Source organism: Triturus cristatus, chromosome 4_1 (genome assembly GCF_964204655.1).
Source record: "Triturus cristatus chromosome 4_1, aTriCri1.1, whole genome shotgun sequence".
Lineage (NCBI taxonomy): Eukaryota > Metazoa > Chordata > Amphibia > Caudata > Salamandridae > Triturus > Triturus cristatus.
The window spans coordinates 45,613,466-45,636,510 of NC_140585.1; the positions used below are offsets into that span (position 1 = coordinate 45,613,466).

General features: G+C 49.7%; 1 protein-coding gene across 1 annotated transcript in view; it reads left to right on the plus strand.

Annotated features, from left to right (window-relative positions):
- LOC146839434 (transmembrane protein 176B-like) overlaps positions 1-23,045 on the plus strand; it is an 88,889-nt gene that overhangs the window by 60,073 nt on the left and 5,771 nt on the right. Inside the window, exons 6-7 of the mRNA XM_085651485.1 lie at positions 866-1,099; positions 16,058-16,177. Coding sequence (XP_085507611.1) covers positions 866-1,099; positions 16,058-16,177 — 354 coding nt within the window. The remainder of the gene's footprint in view (positions 1-865; positions 1,100-16,057; positions 16,178-23,045) is intronic.

Genomic DNA, 23,045 nt, shown 5'->3' on the forward strand with positions numbered 1-23,045 from the left:
CCTTGCCTTTGTTTCGGCTCATATGCTTAGCCTATTGACCTGGTTGTTGCCTTTCTGCCTATGCTGTGTATGTATTGGTGTCCCCTCCCCTCACCTGCTCCTGTCTTCTTCGCTGTTTATCATATCCCCACTTTCCTACCCATGCTCTGTTTCAGCTCACTGTGTCTCTTTGTAGGGTCCTGCCCTCCACAGGTCTTGCTCTGGTGTCTTGACTCTTGAATTGCCCCTGCCCTCCTGCTCAGGCTGTGTTTGGATTTAGGGGCAGGATTCTCCCTCCCTGGTGACCTGATCCTTGTAGTTTTGACTCCCTGCCCATCCCTTGTTTTCCACTCTCCCTCAACTTCACTGTGCCTTCTTTCCTAGTCATCTGACTCAGCCTTCCTGCTAATACTCTGTTTGGGGAATTAAGTCTCTTTGAAGGAAACTCTCCTTCCCCTCACCTCTGTTTACCTGCCTGTTCACCAGGCCCATGCCTTCCCTTACTGGTAATGAGGTGCTTGATATCAAGTCACTTCTTGATATGATTTTGGGTTTCCCATGTTTAGCTCTGCTTCTTTCCTGGTGAACTGACCTGACCTTCCTGCCTATGGAGTGTCCTTCCCTCCCCTGTGTAGGTTTCCTGTGTCTCTTAGCGTAGCGCCCCCTCCAGACTCACTATGACGTATCTTTTTTTGGACTCCCATCTGACGTATCGTTTTTTGGGACTCCCAGCACTAGGCTGGACTGTCATAATTTGGTGCAATTAGTTAAGAAAACTAGTGTCTTCTGTGGCCTGGGATTTGAACAGGATGTTTCTTTTTCTTATGCTTCTTCGGGGGTCTGTGCTTGTGGGGCTCACAGCTCTTTATTTTTCCCTTTCCCACAGCTATGCACTGCAACAGTGATGAATTTGTTGAGCCTCTGTGCAGCCATAGCAGGATTCGGTGTGAGTTTGTTCGATCTCGGGTGGAATCCTGGATGGCAGACTGGTTCGGAGTACTCTTGCGATCCAAAAGTATTCTTTCGGTATCTCGACAGATACAGATATGAGAGAATCGCGACCTCATGGGAGAGCGAGTTGAGAGTGACAAAATGCAAAGATTCTTTAAGCAAACTCATGGTAAGTTGCTCTCTCTCTGCTTTTGATCTTGGACTAATGGTCGATGGAGAGGGCACACTACTTTGCGTAAATTGTAATATTTGTATACGCAGTATGGACACACAGGTAAGTGCTGGGCTTCAAGGTCAGCAGCTCTTTCTTCCAATGAGTAAGCTACCATCCCTACATTCAAATGCTCTCAAGACTGGACATGGTGTGTAGGTACCTCTGCATAATGAAACCTACGACACCTTGTGATAACTCACTGCTGGATGTTATGTTAAGTCATGTTTATTTATTTAGCGCACAACTCACCCGGGGGGTGGAATCCTGGATCTGAAATAGACGCTATATGGGCTGCTCCAGGGTCAGGGCTAGGTATTAAGCCAGGTCTTCAGTTTCCAAATTCAAGAACAGAGACGACAGTTGGGTCATTCCAGGCCTGAGGAGTGAGGTAGGAGAAGTCACTACTGCCAGATCTGGTTCTGCTTATGTGGAGGTTGTTTGCGAGTAGGAATCCTGCTGAACAGAGGCGTCCGGAAGCGAAAGTTTGTGTGGTTCCTGAAGTACGTCGGCCAATCTTGTGTAAGGATTTGTATGTATTTGTGAGGAGTTTGAGGAGAGCATGTTTGTGGTTTGGGAGCCAGTGGAGCTCTTTGAGGTGCTTGGTGATGTGAGTGTGGGATGGGAGGTTGAGGGAGAGTCTGGCTGCTGAGATTTGTGTGATCTGGAGTCTTCTAGTTATCTGACCGTTAATTCCAGCATAGAGTGCATTTCCGTAGACCAGTTTGCTGTTGATGAGGGCTTGGGTGATGCCTTCTGCTAGTGTTGGTGGGGAGCCATTTGAAGACCTTCTAGAGACTCTTGAGTATGTGGAGGCAGGAGATGGACACCATGTTCACCTGGCCGGTCATGGTGAGTTGGTTGTTAACTACTATTTCGTAGTTATTTGCATGGGCTTCAAGGAGGTATGTGGGTCTGTGCTTGGCTGGCCACCAAGGGGTCCCAGAGCGACGTGTCTTTGCTGAAGACTACTACTTCCATATTGACTGGGTGGAGTTTGAGTCAGTTGGTTTTCATCAATGTGGTGTCTTGCGGAGAAATTGGTCCGGGTGTTTGGCATCTTGTCGGGGAGGGAGGGTATGAGATGTGTGTTGTCAACATAGGATTTGATGTTGATTCCATGGACGTGGATGATGCTGGCGAGTAGGATCATGTAGGCGTTGAACAGAGTCGGACTGATTGAGAATCCTTGTGGAAATCTGCAGATGAGGTTGCAGCATCCAAGGTGAAGGGGGCTAGGCTGACTTGGATGCCAGCTTCATACAGTCATTGGGTGGGAGATGGTGTCGAACGCTGCGGAAAGATCGAGTAGGATGAGGGAAGCAGTGTCACCTCTGCCCATGATCATCTGGATGTCGTCTCTGTATTGTGGTTGGGCTTGAACCCGGACTGACTGCTGTAAACGAGGTGGTTGTCAGGGAAGCGGGTGGCTATGTGTTTATCATCTTTTCCATGACTTTTGCCAGGTCGGATAGGAGGGAGATAGGTCAGTAGTTGGCAAGCATCTTGGGGTCTGCTGAGGGTTCTTGAGAGGGAGTAATGTGGCATGTTTCAGGCATTCACATAGTTGGCTGAAATGATTGAGTCGTTCAGGATCAGGGTGAGGACTGCACTCATGGGATCCAGTTCTTTCATGAAGACGAGGCGAGGGCAGGACCAAGGGTGCTCTGGTGTTAATGGACTGCATAGTATTTGCTATTTCTTGAGTGGTGATGGTGACCCAGGTGGGGTGGTCAGGGTGGTACTCTGGGTGTTGGTAAAGAAGGGCAAAAAGTCTGTGAGAGTCTGGTTGGGGCTCAACTGTTTTTTAGATGCTGGTGATCTTATTGGTGAAGACTACGGACAGCTCGGTTAAACTGGGGGTTATGATAGTGGAGCTTTCTGCCATTGAGGGCAAAGTCTTTAATTATGGCAAAGATTTCCTTGACATTGTTGGTACTGCTTTCGTTGTGGTCAGTGAGCATGGAGCGTTTAGTTGCTATGAGCAGGACCACTGACTTCGGCCAGGGACCTGCTCTCTCCCTCTGTAGCTCCGGCTGCTGTGCTGTGCATCTGCCCTAGGCAGGACTCATTGCAGGTAGAGGTTCGAGCCTCGGCTCCTGCCTAGGATGCGTCCTTCTTGGTTTTGCCCTGTTGTCTCTCTGACTGCCTTTCCTCATTGTGCTTTTATTCTTTTGTGCTTTTTATTCTCTTTTCACTCATTGTGCCTTTGTTTGTTATTGTACCCTTCCGCCCTCTCTGCCCGTTTTTTCCTGCTTCTCCAACCGACGCTGCTGCCCCCGCAGCCCTCCCCCCGCCGATTCCCGCTTCCGCCTTCCAGCTGTGCCTCCCTCCTCCTCCCCTATTTAATGCCGGCCCTTGCGTGGTGAGCGCAAGTATGACCTCTGACCTCGGCCACGGACCTGCTCTCTCCCTCTGTAGCTCCGGCTGCTGTGCTGTGCATCTGCCCTAAGCGGTACAAAAGGGGGTGATGATGGACGGAGCATCAGAACCAATCAAACACTCACACCCAGTCAACAGATCTGGGTTTGATCCATCACCGTTCTTTAGCCCACTCTGCCACCCCAGTTCAGACATGGCCATATGCAAATCAGTCTGACCCTGTGCCTCATGGGAACAGTCCAGCCCGAACTGCCAAGCCATGCCTTCCCTGGACCGGAAACAAGCTTCCTAGGACCGGTTTCTGGCATTTCAGCCGTCTTCAGCCAGGCTTGCTTGAATCCAGTGGCAAAGTGAGCAAGGGACTCACGTCTGAGCATACCCTGCCAACTTATGGCGAACAAAGCGGTACAAAAGGGGGTGGTGATGGACGGAGCATCAGAACCAATCAAACACTCCTACCCAGTCAACAGATCTGGGTTTGATCCATCACCGTTCTTTAGCCCACTCTGCCACCCCAGTTCAGACATGGCCATATGCAAATCAGTCTGACCCTGTGCCTCATGGGAACAGTCCAGCCCGAACTGCCAAGCCATGCCTTCCCTGGACCGGAAACAAGCTTCCTAGGACCGGTTTCTGGCATTTCAGCCGTCTTCAGCCAGGCTTGCTTGAATCCAGTGGCAAAGTGAGCAAGGGACTCACGCCTGAGCATACCCTGCCAACTTATGGCGAACAAAGCGGTACAAAAGGGGGTGGTGATGGACGGAGCATCAGAAGCAATCAAACACTCACACCCAGTCAACAGATCTGGGTTTGATCCATCACCGTTCTTTAGCCCACTCTGCCACCCCAGTTTAGACATGGCCATATGCAAATCAGTCTGACCCTGTGCCTCATGGGAACAGTCCAGCCCGAACTGCCAAGCCATGCCTTCCCTAGACCGGAAACAAGCTTCTGCCCTAGGCAGGACTCGGTGCAGGTTGGGGTTCGAGTCTAGGCTGCGCTCTTCTTGGTTTGCCCTGTTGTCTCTCTGACTGCCTTTCCTCATTATGCTTTTATTCTTTTGTGCTTTTTATTCTCTTTTCACTTATTGTGCCTTTGTTTGTTATTGTATCGTTCCGCCCTCTCTGCCCGTTTTTCCCCGCTTCCCCTGCAGCCCCCACCACCCCTGCCCCCACCGATTCAAGCTCCCGCCTCCCAGCTGTGCCTCTCTCCCCTATTTAATGCCGGCCGCTGTGTGGTGAGCGCGACCAGGACCTCTGACCTCGGTCAAGGACCTGCTCTCTCCCTCCGTAGCTCCGGCTGCTATGCTGTGCATATGCCCTAGGCAGGTAGAGGTTTTGCCCTGTTGTCTCTCTGACTGCCTTTCCTCATTGTGCTTTTATTCTTTTGTGCTTTTTATTCTCTTTTCACTCATTGTGCCTTTGTTTGTTATTGTACCGTCCCGCACTCTCTGCCCGTTTTTTCCCCCTCCCCACCACCGACAACCAACCGACCATCACCACCTGAAAAACCGCTACTACCGGAGACACCACCACGACCATGAAGAACACCCACTCAGGAGCCCCCACGGACCCCTGCCCGCCGCACATCTACCACAGAGCCGCCATAGCAACCGAACTAGGCTGGACCATCAAAGCCTCCCTCGAAACCAGCATCTTCCCCGAGGACTGGAAGCTGTCAGAGGTCAAGCCTCTCTTCAAGAAACCCTCAGCCGACGAGGTGGACCTGAAATACTACCGGCCCATCTCTCTCCATCCCTTCGCAGCCAAAGTCACCAAGAGATTCATCAACACCCAGCTGACCACCTTCATCGAAGAGAACGCCATCCTCGACTCCTCCCAGTCTGGCTTTTGCAGCAACCACAGCACCGAGACCGCCCTCCTTGCCGCCACCGCGCATGCTACTCAACCAGAGCCATACTGCGGCCCTCATCCTACTAGACCTCTACGCATCCTTTGACACCGTCTCACACCCCACTCTCGCAGCCAGACTTCACAACGCTGGTATACGAGGAACTGCCCTCGACTAGATCTGCTCCTTGATCAGACTCCCCCCCCCCCCCTTTCTGTCCAAACCTACAGAGATCAACTCAAGGCTCCTCGCTCAGCCCCACGCTCTTTAACATCTACATGGCCCCCCTCACCGCCATCGTCGGACAGCTTGGACTCAGCATAGCATCATATGCCGATGACACCCAGCTCATCCTCCCTCTCACGAAGAACCCCGATGACACCAGACTCAGCTTCCAAGAAGGAATTAAAGACGTTGCAGCATGGATGAACGACAGCTGCCTAAAACTGAACTCGGAGAAGAGTGAGGTCCTCGTCCTCGACCCTCCCCCACTACATGGGACAGCTCCTGGTGGCCCCCTGTGCTCGGAAAACCACCCACCCCGACGGACCACACCCGGAACCTCGGCATCATTCTAGACTCCTCCCTCACCATGACCCGCCAGACCAACACCGTCACCTCCACCTGCTTCAACTCCCTCCGCATCCTCTGCAAGACCTTCAAGTGGATCCCCCCGAATGCTGAAAGACCATCAGCCATGCACTCATACCCAGCAGACTGGACTACGGTAATGCCCTCTACGCAGGAATCAACAAAGCCCGGCTACACAAGCTTCAAACCATCCAGTTCACCGCAGCCAGACTCGTCCTCGGAACCCCACGACACAAGCACATGACCAGCACCTGCGAGACCTACACTGGCTCCCCATCGAGAAGAGAGTAACATTCAAGCTACTCACCCATGCCTACAAATACATCCACAACATCAGACCCAAATACCTCAACGAAAGAGTCTCCTTCCACGTACCCAAAAGGAACCTCCGCTCCGCCAACCTCGCCCTGGCAGACGCTCCCCCACCCTGCACACCTTCAGGAAGAGCCTCAAGACCTGGCTCTTCGAATGATCTGGAGCTTTTCCCTCTCCCCCAGCGCCTTGAGACCCTCATGGGTGAGTAGCGGGCTCTACAAACCCCTGATTGATTTATTGATTGATTGATGATTTGCTGATGGTAGGGTCTCAGGGCAGAGTTGCATTTGCTCTTGTAGGTGTAATTTCGACTTTGTCTCTATCTGCGTTCAGGTTGCTTGCAGTGGCATTTGGTGAGCCTGAGTTTGTCAGAGTTCTAGCTTGCTTGCGGTCTAGCTGATGTAGCTTTGTTGATTTTGAGAGGAGCCAGAGTGCCTGCACAGGTGGTGATCCAGGGTTGAAGCTGGAAATGGATTTGGGGAGGTTGTTGATGTGTCGGGGCCGGTGGTGTAGGAGTTCGGACGACCAGGGTGCTTCTGAGATCTTGTTCCTGTCCCGTCATGAAGATTTGGTGATGGTGTTTCTGATGTGGTGTGAGATTGGTATGCTAAAGTTGATGAGGTTGTGGTCAGGCCAGGTGATCGTATGAGCTTGTCTACTGTGATGTTGCTGAAGCTGGTGAAGATGTGGTTCAGTATGCGTCTAGTGGCATGTGTGGGGCTTTCCACTCGCAAGGTGAGTCTTAGGTTGGACAGGTCCTTGAGGAGGTTGGTCTTTGTTGGGATTGGTGAGGTTCTCCAGGTGGCAGTAGAGGTCGTCGAGCAGTTTGAAAGCGCTGGAGTTGAGGATCAGGTGGGCAATGAAGTACGTAAGGTTGGTACATAGTCCGGGAGAGTGGTAGATGAGGGGGCTGCTCAGAGTGTAGTTGGCGGTGATGAGAAGTTTTTAGCTCCTGTGTTCCATGTTGCTGGTGGTTACTTCTGAGATGGTTGAGCACTGGATGAATTCTTTGAACATGTTAGCGATTCTGCCTACGGGTCTGTTTATCCAGGCATATCTTGCGATCTTGTATTTGGAGAGGGATTGCCTTGGCAATGACAGGGGGCGATGAGGGAGTTAGCCAGATTTCGGTTAGATAGAGCAGGTCTGGTGAGCAGTTGTAGAGCTGATCCCTAACATTTCTGGCGTGTTTAATGAGGGAGCGACTATTAATGAGTATGAAAGACAGAAAGGGTAATGGGGTAGTGGGTGTCCGGTATGTGTTGAGTGTGTCTATAGTGTGTTGGGTGTGTGAGATGTGTGGGGAGAGCGAGGTGGGAGGTTGCCTGTGAAATGGCAGATGGAACATGAGCATGCATCTACAGGGCGATGAGGCACAGCAGCAGCACTGGGAGTTGCGACCAGGGTTCAGGAAGCGGATGGTTGCAGTGGAGTAGGAGTTGCTATGGAGGGTGGTGGATGGGAGGAGGACCAGGGGTCATGGCGCTGAGTGGGGCGTAAACGGGCACTGATGGATTTGCCCTTGTCGCTGCTTTGGTAGGCCAGCGGGACCTCTGCCCTGTAGCCTCCATTAAGTGAAGACCGCTTTGGTGGGGAACCAGTGATGTCACTTCCTGTGCAGTTGGATGAAGCAAAATCCAGTGATATCACTTCCTGTGTGATATCACATCCTGTGGAGATAGATGAGGGGAAACAAGTCCTCTTGCTTGATTTCATCTTTTAAAGATAGTACTTGGACCTCTGTACCAAGCACTTCATACAGAGATCTCCCTTTGCCAGTTCAGTAATGCTCAGGTATGTCAAATGGCATGAGTCTCGAGATTGTCTGCAATATATGTGTATTTTCGAAATAAGAATTATGATTATTTGTATAGCACCACCACTGGCTAAATTGTCTCCAGGCATTTGAATAGGTGGTGTTACTATTACGCAAGTCAGTAGTAGCCATTTTGTGGATCTTGGAAGGGTGAAGAAATGGCTCTCACAGCTGAGGTTTCACCCTACCACCTTTAGATCTGACGGGGTGCTGAAGGATGGATGGAATACATTCCAATCCTGCGGAACTGTGATCTCTCCCTGCTGGGTGACAGCAATCTTGAGACTCTCTGCTAGAGTAGGTGGTCTTGAGCTGACATTGATGTACACCGCTGCGAAGGATGGTAAACCACAGGTCTTGAGCCCACACCAGTGCTGTCTCATGGCCAACCCAGGCATGTAACTGGAGGACAGTGGGCAGCTGGATCGCAGGAGGCACATCCCTCGGATTAGACAGTGTCCGTTTCTATATATCAAACCCTCTGACCAGAATCACCCTTGAGTCAGACCACAACTGCTGGGAGTCCCTCAAATCACCCTTGAGTCAGACCACAACTGCTGGGAGTCCCTCAAATCACCCTTGAGTCAGACCACAACTGCTGGGTGTCCCTCAAATCACCCTTGAGTCAGACCACAACTGCTGGGAGTCCCTCAAATCACCCTTGAGTCAGACCACAACTGCTGGGTGTCCCTCAAATCACCCTTGAGTCAGACCACAACTGCTGGGAGTCCCTCAAATCACCCTTGAGTCAGACCACAACTGCTGGGAGTCCCTCAAATCACCCTTGAGTCAGACCACAACTGCTGGGTGTCCCTCAAATCACCCTTGAGTCAGACCACAACTGCTGGGAGTCCCTCAAATCACCCTGGAGTCAGACCACAACTGCTGGGTGTCCCTCAAATCACCCTTGAGTCAGACCACAACTGCTGGGAGTCCCTCAAATCAACCTTGAGTCAGACCACAACTGCTGGGAGTCCCTTGAGTCAGACCACAACTGCTGGGTGTCCCTCAAATCACCCTTGAGTCAGACCACAACTGCTGGGAGTCCCTTGAGTCAGACCACAACTGCTGGGTGTCCCTCAAATCACCCTTGAGTCAGACCACAACTGCTGGGAGTCCCTTGAGTCAGACCACAACTGCTGGGTGTCCCTCAAATCACCCTTGAGTCAGACCACACCTGCTGGGAGTCCCTCAAATCTTCAGTCATTTTTGAAAAACCAACTGAGGGCTTGTGTTCTCTGCAGATAAATACAGACAGGTGTTACTTTGACCCTGTCCCTGCCTGCTAGAGCTATGTGACTGGGAGCAGTCCGAGGGAGTGACCCTCAGATTCTTGGTTCTCCTGTTCCCGCCAGATGTCTCTGCATGATGTCCATGGTGCACAGTGACAAGGAGCAGGATCGTACACTGCACTGACCCCATGCACACATAACCAGTGTTCTTACGATCCCCTCAGAAGAAGCAGTTGGTTGCTTCTCCACAGACTGCGTACGGCAAAAGGTGCTGAAGACCTGGCCTTTTCTCTGCTTCTTCCTAGTATGTCTTTTCTACTCCACTCCCTCCCTGGAGAACACAGCCATTGCATTTTTAGGTCTGATGTTAGCCAAGACATTTTTATTTTACAGGAATTACATATATCATATTTTTTTATGTATTTACGGTTTTTGTAGAGCACATAGATCAGAGGCGTAACACAGGCCCCCGCAGCCCCCTCGGTGTGGGGGGGGGGGCCCAAGCTCCAGGGGGCCCCCTCAGCACCGCACTTCAGCCAGAGAGCTCCTGATAGAGTCCAGAGGGGGCACCTCCACGTACCTTGCAGGGGGGACCCCTCAATTTTCATTACGCCACTGGCATAGATTCATCCCCTCGGGGGTATCACAGCGCTTGTAACTACCATTTAATTTCCGCAGAGTGAAGGTTGGAGTCAGAGCTTCATTAGTCAGGTTAGAGCCATGTCTTCAATCTTCTCCTAAATATGAGACAATCCACCTCAGGAGGTGGCTATCCGTTCTCGTTTAAAATTTATACAGCTTAAACTACTACATAGACCGTACAATACCAGTTTGGCTCTGGCCAAGATGGGTCTTTTATCCTCTCCGGTCTGTCCCCGTGGCTGAACTGTCTTACACCAATGGTGGGATTGTATCGACCTTCAAACATACTGGGGGAGAGTGGTATTGGCCATGTCCCGAATATGTCATAAACCGATTGATGTATCCCCTCGTCTTTGTCTTTTAAATGTCTGGGAGGCCACTGACCTAATCAGGTTTGGACGTCTCTGCGTCACGCTGGGTTGTATGATTGCCAAACGTAATATTGCTAGAACCTGGAAGGGTGGAGTTGCACTCAGACATTCCAATTGGGAATCAGACATGGACTGGTGCATGCAAGCGGAAAGGGCGATATACGAAAGCAGAGGTTGCCCTGGCAAGTGGACCAAGGTATGGGGCCCCTGGAACGAAAGTAGAGATCTTATCTGCACCCCATTCAATGATGCGTTTTCTGACACTATTGACCGTGAATCGCCGTAAGGATTTTGTCGCATGGCTTGATGATATACTTAATGTATCTTTTGACCAAAGTATCTTTTGACCCAACTGTATTCATTTCTTGTGTTTTTATTTTCTGTTGTCCTCAGGAATTGCACTTTGTTTTTGAAATTGCACCAGGTTTTGTTAATTGTTGATTTATGTTTTTTCTTAATAAAAAGTTTAAAAAAAAAAAATGAGACAATCCTTGGATCGTCGAATATCCAGGGGGAGCAGATTCCAGAAGGTGGCTGGCAAAAAAGTAAAGGAGCGGCCACCCGCTCTGGCCTTCTTGATCTTAATCACTTTAGCTAAGGTCAAGCGAGATGATCTTAGATGTCTTGTAGATTGATAAAAGTAAACCCTATTTCTTAAGAGCAGTGGGCCTTAGTTATGCAAAGACCTATGCGCGTGACAGAGTAGCTTAAACTGAGACCTCTTACGTATTGGTGGCCAATGTAATGATTTAAAGAAGTTGCAGAATTGCGTTCTGCCTTTATTGTAAATCAGCTTAGCGGCTGCATTGTGAAACGTTTGGAAGCATGTGAACAGATAGTCTGCAATTTCCCTAAATAATGCATTTCCATAGTCCAGGCGACTGATTATTGAAGCCTGAACAACCGTGCGGCGCCAAACCATCTGGATTCATCTAAGCAATTTTCTAAGAAGTTTTAACAGTCCAAAACGCTGCCACAGGCCGCTAACACCCGATCTTTCATGGTGAGGGTTTGATCTATAATGATTCCAAGACATCTTGCTTATATTTTCAGCACTGCAGCAGGGGCAAGCGATAGAGGCCACCAGGAAGCATCCAACACGTTTTCAGCACCACCAAACAGCAAGATTTCAGATTTCTCACATTGAGCTACAGGCAGTGCGCTGACATCCTACCAGCCACCTCCGAAAGACATCCCGCCAGGTCTTGTCTGGTATTAGACTGATCGTCGCCCAAGGAGATGATCAGCTGGGTGTCGTCAGCATAAGGGCAAATGTCAAAGCACCACTTTTTAAACAGAATGGCGAGAGTTGCGACATTCCCATTAAATGGTGTAGGGCTCAGTGCTGAGACCTGGGGGACACCGTATTCCGAGCTATGGAGATGCGATCTAAATTGGTCCAGCTGTACGGACTGGGATCTCTTAGAAAGAAATGACCGAACCATTGGAGGGTGGTGGAACGGAAATCCGTTTCATGCCGCCTCTTCATCAGGAGTCCGTGTGAGACAGTATCAGATGGTGCAGACAGTTCCAGGAACGTTTTCCCTGATCTACCTTTAGCCTAATATTATCCAAAGCTGCAATGAGGGCCCTCTCTGTGCTGGTGTCCACTCTGAAGCCCGACTGGGAAGGGTCAAGCAACTTATTATCCTCCAAGAAGGAAGATACCTGACAGTTAACCAATTTCTTTCAATACAGGAGCCTTAAATGGCAGCAGCGAAATGGGGCGATAATTCGATAGGGTGGATGTCCCAAAGTTCACTTTTTTGGCTAAAGGGAGAATTCGTGCATATTCCATATGTTTGCGTAAGTTGCTGTATTTAGCGAAATATTAAAAATCTGGGTAAAAAATGCACTCAACATTGGTGATAACCGTGAACAAATATTACTCTCCTGTATGTTATTAGAGTTTGAGAAAAGCGGGTCTGAAGTATGTCCTACTGGTGAGTAGGACCGCTAACTACTTGAGTAAGTAGTCGCATGAGCAAATCGTTCCCCAATTGTTTGCAGAAAGCATCTTCTGCTGTTCAAAATGAAAATTAAAGTCACCAATAAACATGTACCTATTGTGTTTCAGCATTAGCGGCCCACTGAGCATGGTGTCCCGGTGGCCAATATACAAGAGGGCCTCCTAATAACCTTAGATCTTGTAGAGTTAGATCAAAAGCAAGCCATTCTCCCTCCTCCGCCGAGCGGCTGTCTTCCAAGGAGAACGCATGAATGTCGCTAAAAACTAGGGCCGCGCCACCTCCATGGCGGCCAGCCCTATGACAATCCAGAATCCTATAGTTAGGCGGTATTGAGATGGCAAAGTCAGGCATGGCAGATTCATGGAGCCAGGTTTCAGTAATAAATACTACATCTGGCATTTCATTTCTAATTAGATCCCAAAATTCTACAGAATGTTTAGGGGGTGAACGAGCATTAGAGTATGAGCATTCAAAGCATGCTCACTGAGGATATGAGAGATGCTGGGGAGGTCCTGAACAAATGGTCACTGCTAAGAGTCTCCCGCCTGCAGTTACGACAAGTGTGCGGGCCTTCAATTAGGTTTGGTGACCACCTAGCACAGCAGTTTGAATCATGTGCTACTGGTTTATTTAATTTCAGTAGGAATTCCCGCGTGTATGGTAATCTTACCGTTGACTTCTGGGGTACTACTGGTGTCTGGTGTCGTCCAGGCGCGGACTGGCGCAGACAGGCTTGCCTTTAGCACGATTTGACGCACCAGCGGCACAGCCGCGCATCGCCCTCCCTTTTATGCTTCGCACACATCGAAAGGCTAGATTGCCAACCTGAAAGATACAGGTCTTGACACGTGGCTCAAACTACCTCCGTCGTGTGTAAGGCCGACCACTCAGAAAGTGAGTCTACAAAAATATGGGCTTCCCAATATATTTTGGTTCCCCTAATTAGCAGCAGATATTTGATTTTTTTTAAATTTATAAAATCATTTCAGTTCAGACCACATGTAAAAATAGAACGTTGTAGCAGTAAAAACATTTTAGTGCAAAACCATGTAGGAGATGAACAATATTTTAACAATTGTCCCCGCACTAGGTGCTAAATGCGAAAAACAAAATGACTATTAGCCCCGTTTACTACTGAAAATTGTATATATACTTGATTTTAGGGAGTTTTAGCCAGCCCCCTTCATCCATTGGTCTAGTGATGTGCCATTCACATTTTGATAATACCCTCTAGGGCTCATACATCATGGGGCAGTTGTGGTGTCTTGCAAGTTGTATGGCGGAACATTCTTGGTTAGTTCTTAGTTTTAGAGCAGAACGCAATGAAAGCTTGGATTAGAATGTTGAGTTTGCAGTTGCGCTCAGCACAATAAAGATGTGTATTATTTAGGCCTGGGCGAAGCACTACGCTACGCTCGCGTAGTTTGCGAAGTTCGCGCTACTTCGCACTACGCGAACTGCACGTAGCACAGTGCGAACACGCGTAGCGTAGTGTTGCGTAGTGCTGCGGTCATTTTTTGCTTGCTCGCGGTCCTCAACGTCAAGTTGGCGACCGCGAGCAAGCAAAATGACATCCCGGCGAGACTTTTTCCTTGTTCGCGATCAGCAACATCAAGTTGGCGATCGCAAGCATGGAAAATAAACCTCCCGGCGAGATTCCCAACGCGAGGAGGTCAGGTTTCTCATTGCGAGGGGTCGTGTATGCTCGCGACCGCTTGCGATGAGAAACTACCAGTTCGCGTTGAGAAAACTGCTGCTCGAGTAAAAATCTACTCGAGCAGCAGAAAACTACAGCTCGCACTGTGCAAGATGCCATTTTCAATGATTGCACAGTGCCGGTTGCTTGTCCGCACTGTGCAATCATTGAAAACAACATCTTGCACAGTGCGAACATGTTACTACGCAGTTCGCGAAGTGCTACGCGTAGCTCGCGTAGTGCGAACTTCACTTTGCGTAGCTTCGCGAAGTGCTACTTCGCGAACTACGCCCACCCTTAGTATTATTAAGCTCTGTGTGTGGCCTAGACACAACAGCACTGACACACTCACACACACACACGTGTGCCAGACACTACAATTACAATGCATTCTTCTAAAGATAGATCAAAAATTAGTTTTGCTTTTAGCCAACGTGTTTTTTAGATTTGCAATGGTCCGGTAGCTCCCTCGACAATAAAGTTTGACAAGAAACAGTAAAACAAAACAAGCACTGACAAAGCAAAAGTTTGGCAGCCAACAGCACACCTATAGCTTTGCCAATGCTTATTATTGCAGTACAGTAATAACACAATAATTCATATTCTTGTTAAATGAGCATGTGTATTGTAGGTATAGCATGTGCCACCTTTTTACTATATTTCTAATTGTTTTAACGTTACATCATGCAATCAAAGCTTGGCACATTTTGTAAACTAGCAGTTAATGTACCAAAACTTTGCAATCGCAAACCATGTGATTCACTAAATCACAGGCTTTACGACCACAGAAGGGTCTACCGTGATGTATTAAAGGTACATTGTGAGTCTCAAAAGTCTTTCTGGCTGAATCCAAATTTCCCAAGAGGGTCTTGGGTGACAGGAGCATATACTGTGTTCCTTATGATTTGGAATGACATGTATTATGGTTTGCAACAACAGTTGCAGTGCCAAACCATTCAACAGGCACTAACACCCAGCGTGGCATGGTATCTTATTTGCACATGGAATCTGTGCCTTTGCAAACAGTCCCAGCAGGCCCGGGGGCTAGGTGTCATTCGCTGCATGCCGACTTTCATTTTTAAAAACAGGCTCTGGCACTTTAAGGGCCTTGGGCTACTGTTATAAAACCAATGTAGCCACGCAGCAAATGTGAATGTAGGGGTGGAGGTCGGCTTTCACAAGTAGGCCTCCACCTCTGCATTGCCAGCCATTCTCTGAGGGGCTGCAGAATGCCACCTCCCTCATACTTATTCACTTTGGAAAATGAAACCAAGTCATAAACCAGTCTGTGTGCGGGAACCACCATTTGCAACTGGGGCTTCCCACCACAGGCTTTAGATGGGCTAACTTTAGGACTTTCCCACTAGTCTTTTGTAGTGAGACAGCCTACACGGCAATTGTTTTGACTTCTAATGCCAAAATTCTGTTTGTGATGATGTAGTGATAGTCGGGTTGGTGTAACGGTGGTGGTTGTAGTTTCCGCTGGTGGCGGTGGCTTGGACGGGACGGTGCACATACTGCTCCCCGTGTACTTCAGAGGTTTCACAAGAGCATCACGACTGTGATGCTCTGCTGTGTGACCATTGGATGATGCCCCTGATTCCATCTTTTCATGTGATGCTCTGCTATGTGACCATTGGATGATGCACCTGATCTCATCTTCTCATGTGATGCTCTGCTGTGTGACCATTGGATGATGCCCCTGATTCCATCTTCTCATGTGATGCTCTGCTGTGTGACCATTGGATGATGCACTGATTTCATCTTCTCATGTGATGCTCTGCTGTGTGACCATTGGATGATGCCCCTGATCCCATCTTCTCATGTGATGCTCTGCTGTGTGACCATTGGATGATGCCCCTGATCCCATCTTCTCATGTGATGCTCTGCTATGTGACCATTAGATGATGCACCTGATCCCATCTTCTCATGTGATGCTCTGTTGTGTGACCATTGGATGATGCACCTGATCCCATCTTCTCATGTGATGCTCTGCTATGTGACCATTAGATGATGCACCTGACCCATCTTCTCATCCTCTTCTCTGCAGGATCTTTTCAATGGCTTGAGGATCATCAATCTGGTGGCCATCGTCTTGGCAATGTGCATCACCCTCTACTCTATTGGCTACGGGCTTAGGACTTTATGCTGTGCGCCCACCTCTCAGCAGGTAACTATATGAGGACAGGCTTTGTGTTACGCTCAAGCTTTGCGCTGCTGGCTCATACGGCCGCAAGTATTAGACTTCACCTACAATAGTGTATCTGCCAAATTCTGATCATTTAAGTGGACATCTTAGGTATAACATGTTGTCTTTATCTAGACAAAGCCTTTTCACATCCTACATCACATGACTCCTCTCAACTCTGCTTCCTGTGTGCTGTATTTCATCTATACGCTCCATTTGTATTTTTATTCCATGCTGGCATGATCTATGCTTCGTATCTTTTTGACAGGCATGTCCTACTGTTCATTTAGGGCCAAACGAGCGAAGCCTTTTGTGGTCGCAAAGGGTCTAATTCACAAAATCAGGCCATTTGTGACCACAAAAACGCCTTTTCTTATCTATAAAAAATTGCGATTCTGTAACAATTTGGTATTTAGAAGGGGCATGTTTAGGGCATCCATTCCGAATATTGAATTGGATAGGTATGTATTCATGTTTTGCGATTGAAGCCCAGTTGCAAAACAATAATATTTTACCACCTCCTAACAGGGAGGTGGTAAGCCTTTCACAAGCAGGAAGGGATCTCCAAAGCACCGCTTCCCTTTTGTGAATTTTTGTGTAGGCAGTGGGCCCAGGGACCACTACCTACGTAAACAAAAATTAAACTTACACTTTTCCTTTTTTTGTTTTAACACATCCAGTTTTTCTTTAAAGAAAACTGGTTGCATTAAAAAAATGGTTTGCTGATCTCAGAAGGCAACCATGCCTGTGATCAACCGCAATGGACCGCACTCCGCTAGCCCCTCCTCCGGGTCGCCCCAAGGGAAGCTGGTACATGAAGTTCTTGAGTGGTTCAACCCAGTGGGTGCAAGTAAGTACTTGTTGAACTGATGATCTCTGATGGAGTTCTTGAGTGGTTCACCCCACTGGGTGCAAGTAAGTACTTGTTGAACTGATGATCTCTAGACCCGATACATGTCCCGGGTTTTAAAATATCGCCCGAGACATGGCTCGGGTTTCGGGATAACTTCCCTCCTCAGTAGAGAAAATAGTTAGGGGTGGAAGAGAGGGCTGCCAAGCAACCGTCAAGGGCCTCAGTGCCCGCACAGGCATGCAGGTGCGTCGTCCAGGAGCTCGTCAGCTCAAAGCTCGAGGGAGCCATTTTTATAAACCACCGCAATGGACCGCACTCCGCTAGCCCCTCCTCCGGGTCACCCCAAGGGAAGCTGGTACATGAAGTTCTTGAGTGGTTCACCCCAGTGTGTGCAAGTAAGTACTTGTTGAACTGATAATCTCTGATAGAGTTCTTGAGTGGTTCACCCCAGTGGGTGCAAGTAAGTACTTGTTGAACTGATGATCTCTAGACCCGATACATGTCCCGGGTTTTAAAATATCGCCCGAGACATGGCTCGGGTTTCGGGATAACTTCCCTCCTCAGTAGAGAAAATAGTAAGGGGTGGAAGAGAGGGCCGCCAAGCAACCGTCAAGGGCCTCAATGCCCGCACTGGCACGCAGGTGCGTCGTCCAGGAGCTCGTCAGCTCAAAGCTCGAGGGAGCCATTTTTATAAACAACCGCAATGGACCGCACTCCGCTAGCCCCTCCTCCGGGTCGCCCCAAGGGAAGCTGGTACATGAAGTTCTTGAGTGGTTCACCCCAGTGGGTGCAAGTAAGTACTTGTTGAACTGATGATCTCTGATGGAGTTCTTGAGTGGTTCACCCCAGTGGGTGCAAGTAAGTACTTGTTGAACTGATGATCTCTAGACCCGATACATGTCCCGGATTTTAAAATATTGCCCGAGACATGGCTCGGGTTTCGGGATAACTTCCCTCCTCAGTAGAGAAAATAGTTAGGGGTGGAAGAGAGGGCCGCCAAGCAACCGTCAAGGGCCTCAGTGCCCGCACAGGCACGCAGGTGCGTCGTCCAGGGGCTCGTCAGCTCAAAGCTCGAGGGAGCCATTTTTATAAACAACCGCAATGGACCGCACTCCGCTAGCCCCTCCTCCGGGTCGCCCCAAGGGAAGCTGGTACATGAAGTTCTTGAGTGGTTCACCCCAGTGGGTGCAAGTAAGTACTTGTTGAACTGATGATCTCTGATGGAGTTCTTGAGTGGTTCACCCCAGTGGGTGCAAGTAAGTACTTGTTGAACTGATGATCTCTAGACCCGATACATATCCCGGATTTTAAAATATCGCCCGAGACATGGCTCGGGTTTCGGGATAACTTCCCTCCTCAGTAGAGAAAATAGTTAGGGGTGGAAGAGAGGGCCGCCAAGCAACCGTCGCGTGGGCACGCAGGTGCGTCGTCCAGGAGCTCGTCAGTTCAAAGCTCGAGGGAGCCATTTTTATAAACAACCGCAATGGACCGCACTCCGCTAGCCCCTCCTCCGGGTCGCCCCAAGGGAAGCTGGTACATGAAGTTCTTGAGTGGTTAACCCCAGTGGGTGCAAGTAAGTACTTGTTGAACTGATGATCTCTAGACCCGATACATGTCCCGGGTTTTAAAATATCGCCCGAGACATGGCTCGGGTTTCGGGATAACTTCCCTCCTCAGTAGAGAAAATAGTTAGGGGTGGAAGAGAGGGCTGCCAAGCAACCGTCAAGGGCCTCAGTGCCCGCACAGGCACGCAGGTGCGTCGTCCAGGAGCTCGTCAGCTCAAAGCTCCAGGGAGCCATTTTTATAAACAACCGCAATGGACCGCACTCCGCTAGCCCCTCCTCCGGGTCACCCCAAGGGAAGCTGGTACATGAAGTTCTTGAGTGGTTCACCCCAGTGGGTGCAAGTAAGTACTTGTTGAACTGATGATCTCTGATAGAGTTCTTGAGTGGTTCACCCCAGTGGGTGCAAATAAGTACTTGTTGAACTGATGATCTCTAGACCCGATACATGTCCCGGGTTTTAAAATATCGCCCGAGACATGGCTCGGGTTTCGGGATAACTTCCCTCCTCAGTAGAGAAAATAGTTAGAGGTGGAAGAGAGGGCCGCCAAGCAACCGTCAAGGGCCTCAGTGCCCGCACAGGCACGCAGGTGCGTCGTCCAGGAGCTCGTCAGCTCAAAGCTCGAGGGAGCCATTTTTATAAACAACCGCAATGGACCGCACTCCGCTAGCCCCTCCTCCGGGTCGCCCCAAGGGAAGCTGGTACATGAAGTTCTTGAGTGGTTCACCCCAGTGGGTGCAAGTAAGTACTTGTTGAACTGATGATCTCTGATGGAGTTCTTGAGTGGTTCACCCCAGTGGGTGCAAGTAAGTACTTGTTGAACTGATGATCTCTAGACCCGATACATGTCCCGGGTTTTAAAATATCGCCCGATACATGGCTCGGGTTTCGGGATAACTTCCCTCCTCACTCGAGAAAATAGTTAGGGGTGGAAGAGAGGGCCGCCAAGCAACCGTCAAGGGCCTCAGTGCCCGCACAGGCACGCAGGTGCGTCGTCCAGGTGCTCGTCAGCTCAAAGCTCGAGGGAGCCATTTTTATAAACAACCGCAATGGACCGCACTCCGCTAGCCCCTCCTCCGGGTCGCCCCAAGGGAAGCTGGTACATGAAGTTCTTGAGTGGTTCACCCCAGTGGGTGCAAGTAAGTACTTGTTGAACTGATGATCTCTGATGGAGTTCTTGAGTGGTTCACCCCAGTGGGTGCAAGTAAGTACTTGTTGAACTGATGATCTCTAGACCCGATACATGTCCCGAGTTTTAAAATATCGCCCGAGACATGGCTCGGGTTTCGGGATAACTTCCCTCCTCAGTAGAGAAAATAGTTAGGGGTGGAAGAGAGGGCCGCCAAGCAACCGTCAAGGGCCTCAGTGCCCGCACAGGCACGCAGGTGCGTCGTCCAGGAGCTCGTCAGCTCAAAGCTCGAGGGAGCCATTTTTATAAACAACCGCAATGGACCGCACTCCGCTAGCCCCTCCTCCGGGTCACCCCAAGGGAAGCTGGTACATGAAGTTCTTGAGTGGTTCACCCCAGTGGGTGCAAGTAAGTACTTGTTGAACTGATGATCTCTGATGGAGTTCTTGAGTGGTTCACCTCAGTGGGTGCAAGTAAGTACTTGTTGAACTGATGATCTCTAGACCCGATACATGTCCTGGGTTTTAAAATATCGCCCGAGACATGGCTCGGGTTTCGGGATAACTTCCCACCTGCGCGCCTTGAGTGGTACTTTACCTGAGAATACTTTTTATGGCAGACTACGCAGCAACCAAACACCAAACACACATACCTACTCCCTGCTGACGAGAGGCAACTACCTCGAAACACGTGTCCAGGGATGGCTAACGCGACACTCATTTTCACTTTAAACTTTGGCATAGGCGTACTCGCCGACGCTACTTCATGGACCACAATGCTTTGGGGTAACACGCTGGTAGGACGAGCAGAGTGCGGCCAATCGGACTTTTGTTTATATTCAGGCTCCCTTGAGCCGGCGGGGCTGACGAGCCCATGGCTACACACCTGCGCGCCTTGAGTGGTACTTTACCTGAGAATACTTTTTATGGCAGACTACGCAGCAACCCCACACACATACCTACTCCCTGCTGATGAGAGGCAACTACCTCGAAACACGTGTCCAGGGATGGCTAACGCGACACTCATTTTCACTTTAAACTTTGGCATAGGCGTACTCGCCGACGCTATTCCATGGACCACAATGCTTTGGGGTAACACGCTGGTAGGACGAGCAGAGTGCGGCCAATCGGACTTTTGTTCATATTCAGGCTCCCTTGAGCCGGTGGGGCTGACGAGCCCATGGCTACGCACCTGCGCGCCTTGAGTGGTACTTTACCTGAGAATACTTTTAATGGCAGACTACGCAGCAACCCCACACACATACCTACTCCCTGCTGACGAGAGGCAACTACCTTGAAACACGTGTCCAGGAATGGCTAACGCGACACTCATTTTCACTTTAAACTTTGGCATAGGCATACTCGCCGACGCTACTTCATGGACCACAATGCTTTGGGGTAACACGCTGGTAGGACAAGCAGAGTGCGGCCAATCGGACTTTTGTTTATATTCAGGCTCCCTTGAGCCGGTGGGGCTGACGAGCCCATGGCTACGCACCTGCGCGCTTTGAGTGGTACTTTACCTGAGAATACTTTTTATGGCAGACTACGCAGCAACCCCACACACATACCTATTCCCTGCTGACGAGAGGCAACTACCTCGAAACACGTGTCCAGGGATGGCTAACGAGACACTCATTTTCACTTTAAACTTTGGCATAGGCGTACTCGCCGACGCTACTTCATGGACCACAATGCTTTGAGGTAACACGCTGGTAGGACGAGCAGAGTGCGGCCAATCGGACTTTAACCATGCCTGTGATGCCTGTGATTCTTAGGGCCTCATTTAGGGGTGGGCGGAATTTGCGAAAGTGACTATCGCAAATTATCGCGAAAATGTTCAAAATCTCCGCAAACAAGCGGAAATATCGCGAAGATGCGGAAGTTTTTTTCCCGCCCGTTCGCGGTATTTTCTGCGTGTTTGCGGCTCGCCAACTTACCCATGCGGTTGCTCGCGGGCGCGGCCTTCTTGTTTTCACTCTTCTCGCGGTGCATGATCGCGAGAAGAAAGACGTGATCGCGCGACCAATGACATTACTGCGGGCGCGAACTGTCGCGAGACAGCGCAAATGGCTACCAACAATCCAACATCTCGTGGAGAACGCGACCGGATCGGGAAAACTTGTCGGCGAACGCGGTGATTCAGGTAAGGCGATCGCGCGCGCGAGAATGTACTATTTTACAGCGCGAGCAAGAAACAAATAATCCCTAAGCTGCGGAATGCGGAAATTTGGACATTTTCGCGCTCTACGTGGAACGCGAAAATGTCAAATTATCGCAATTTCCGCGAGCGGAACGGAAATTTAGCCCAGGCCTAGCCTCATTACGATGTTGGACGGAAAACCCTCTGACAGTATGTCGGAGATTTTCCATCCAATATCAGAGGTTTCCGTCTAACTGCCAATCTTACGATACTGATCGCCCGAGGGAAACCTGCTGGGGAATTCCGCTCCTCTTCTGACAGGCTCACGTAGCCAGTCGGGACGGTTGTCGGAAATCTAATCCTCAAATGGCAGCCTGGGCTGCGCCGTTGGGATTACAATTTTGCCTGCCACCTGCCCTTTCATGGTGGTCCACCCCATGGGGCCTCCCATATGGTGCACCGATGTTTAAACTCTGTGTTTTTTCCATTGCAGCTTGTGCTGCGACGGCAGCACAAGCCACAGTGCAAAAAATACAGGATCAGACCGCCAACACGGCGGTCAGATAGTAATCTGGGAAGCGGGACCTCCGATTGCTTGTTGGGCAGTCCCGGTTCCTCTGCATCATAATCGGCCCATACATGGTCGCAATTTGTAACTTAAGTGAATAATATTCATAAGGCACATCGAATTACGACCTACTAGGATTCGTTAATTTGCAAATCGACCCATTAGTTCGTAGGTCAGTTTGCACATGACCACACTGGTTGCAAAAATACGGGTTGCAAATTGCAACCAGTGCTATGTACATCTGGCCCTAAATATTCCGATATATCCTAAATTTGCAGAGATGAAACAGAGTGAATGCAGACTTCCATCCTTCATTGGCATCTTATTCCATTCTTGCTGCTTCTACTCTATCCATGCTTGGCTCCCAGATCTGCTCCTGGTCCTGTGTAACACCGCATGACTTCCCTGTGCAGTCGCTGTGTAACACCGCATGACTTCCCTGTGCAGTCGCTGTGTAACACCGCATGACTTCCCTGTGCAGTCGCTGTGTAACACCGCATGACTTCCCTGTGCAGTCGCTGTGTAACACCGCATGACTTCCCTGTGCAGTCGCTGTGTAACACCGCATGACCTCCCTGTGCAGTCGCTGTGTAAC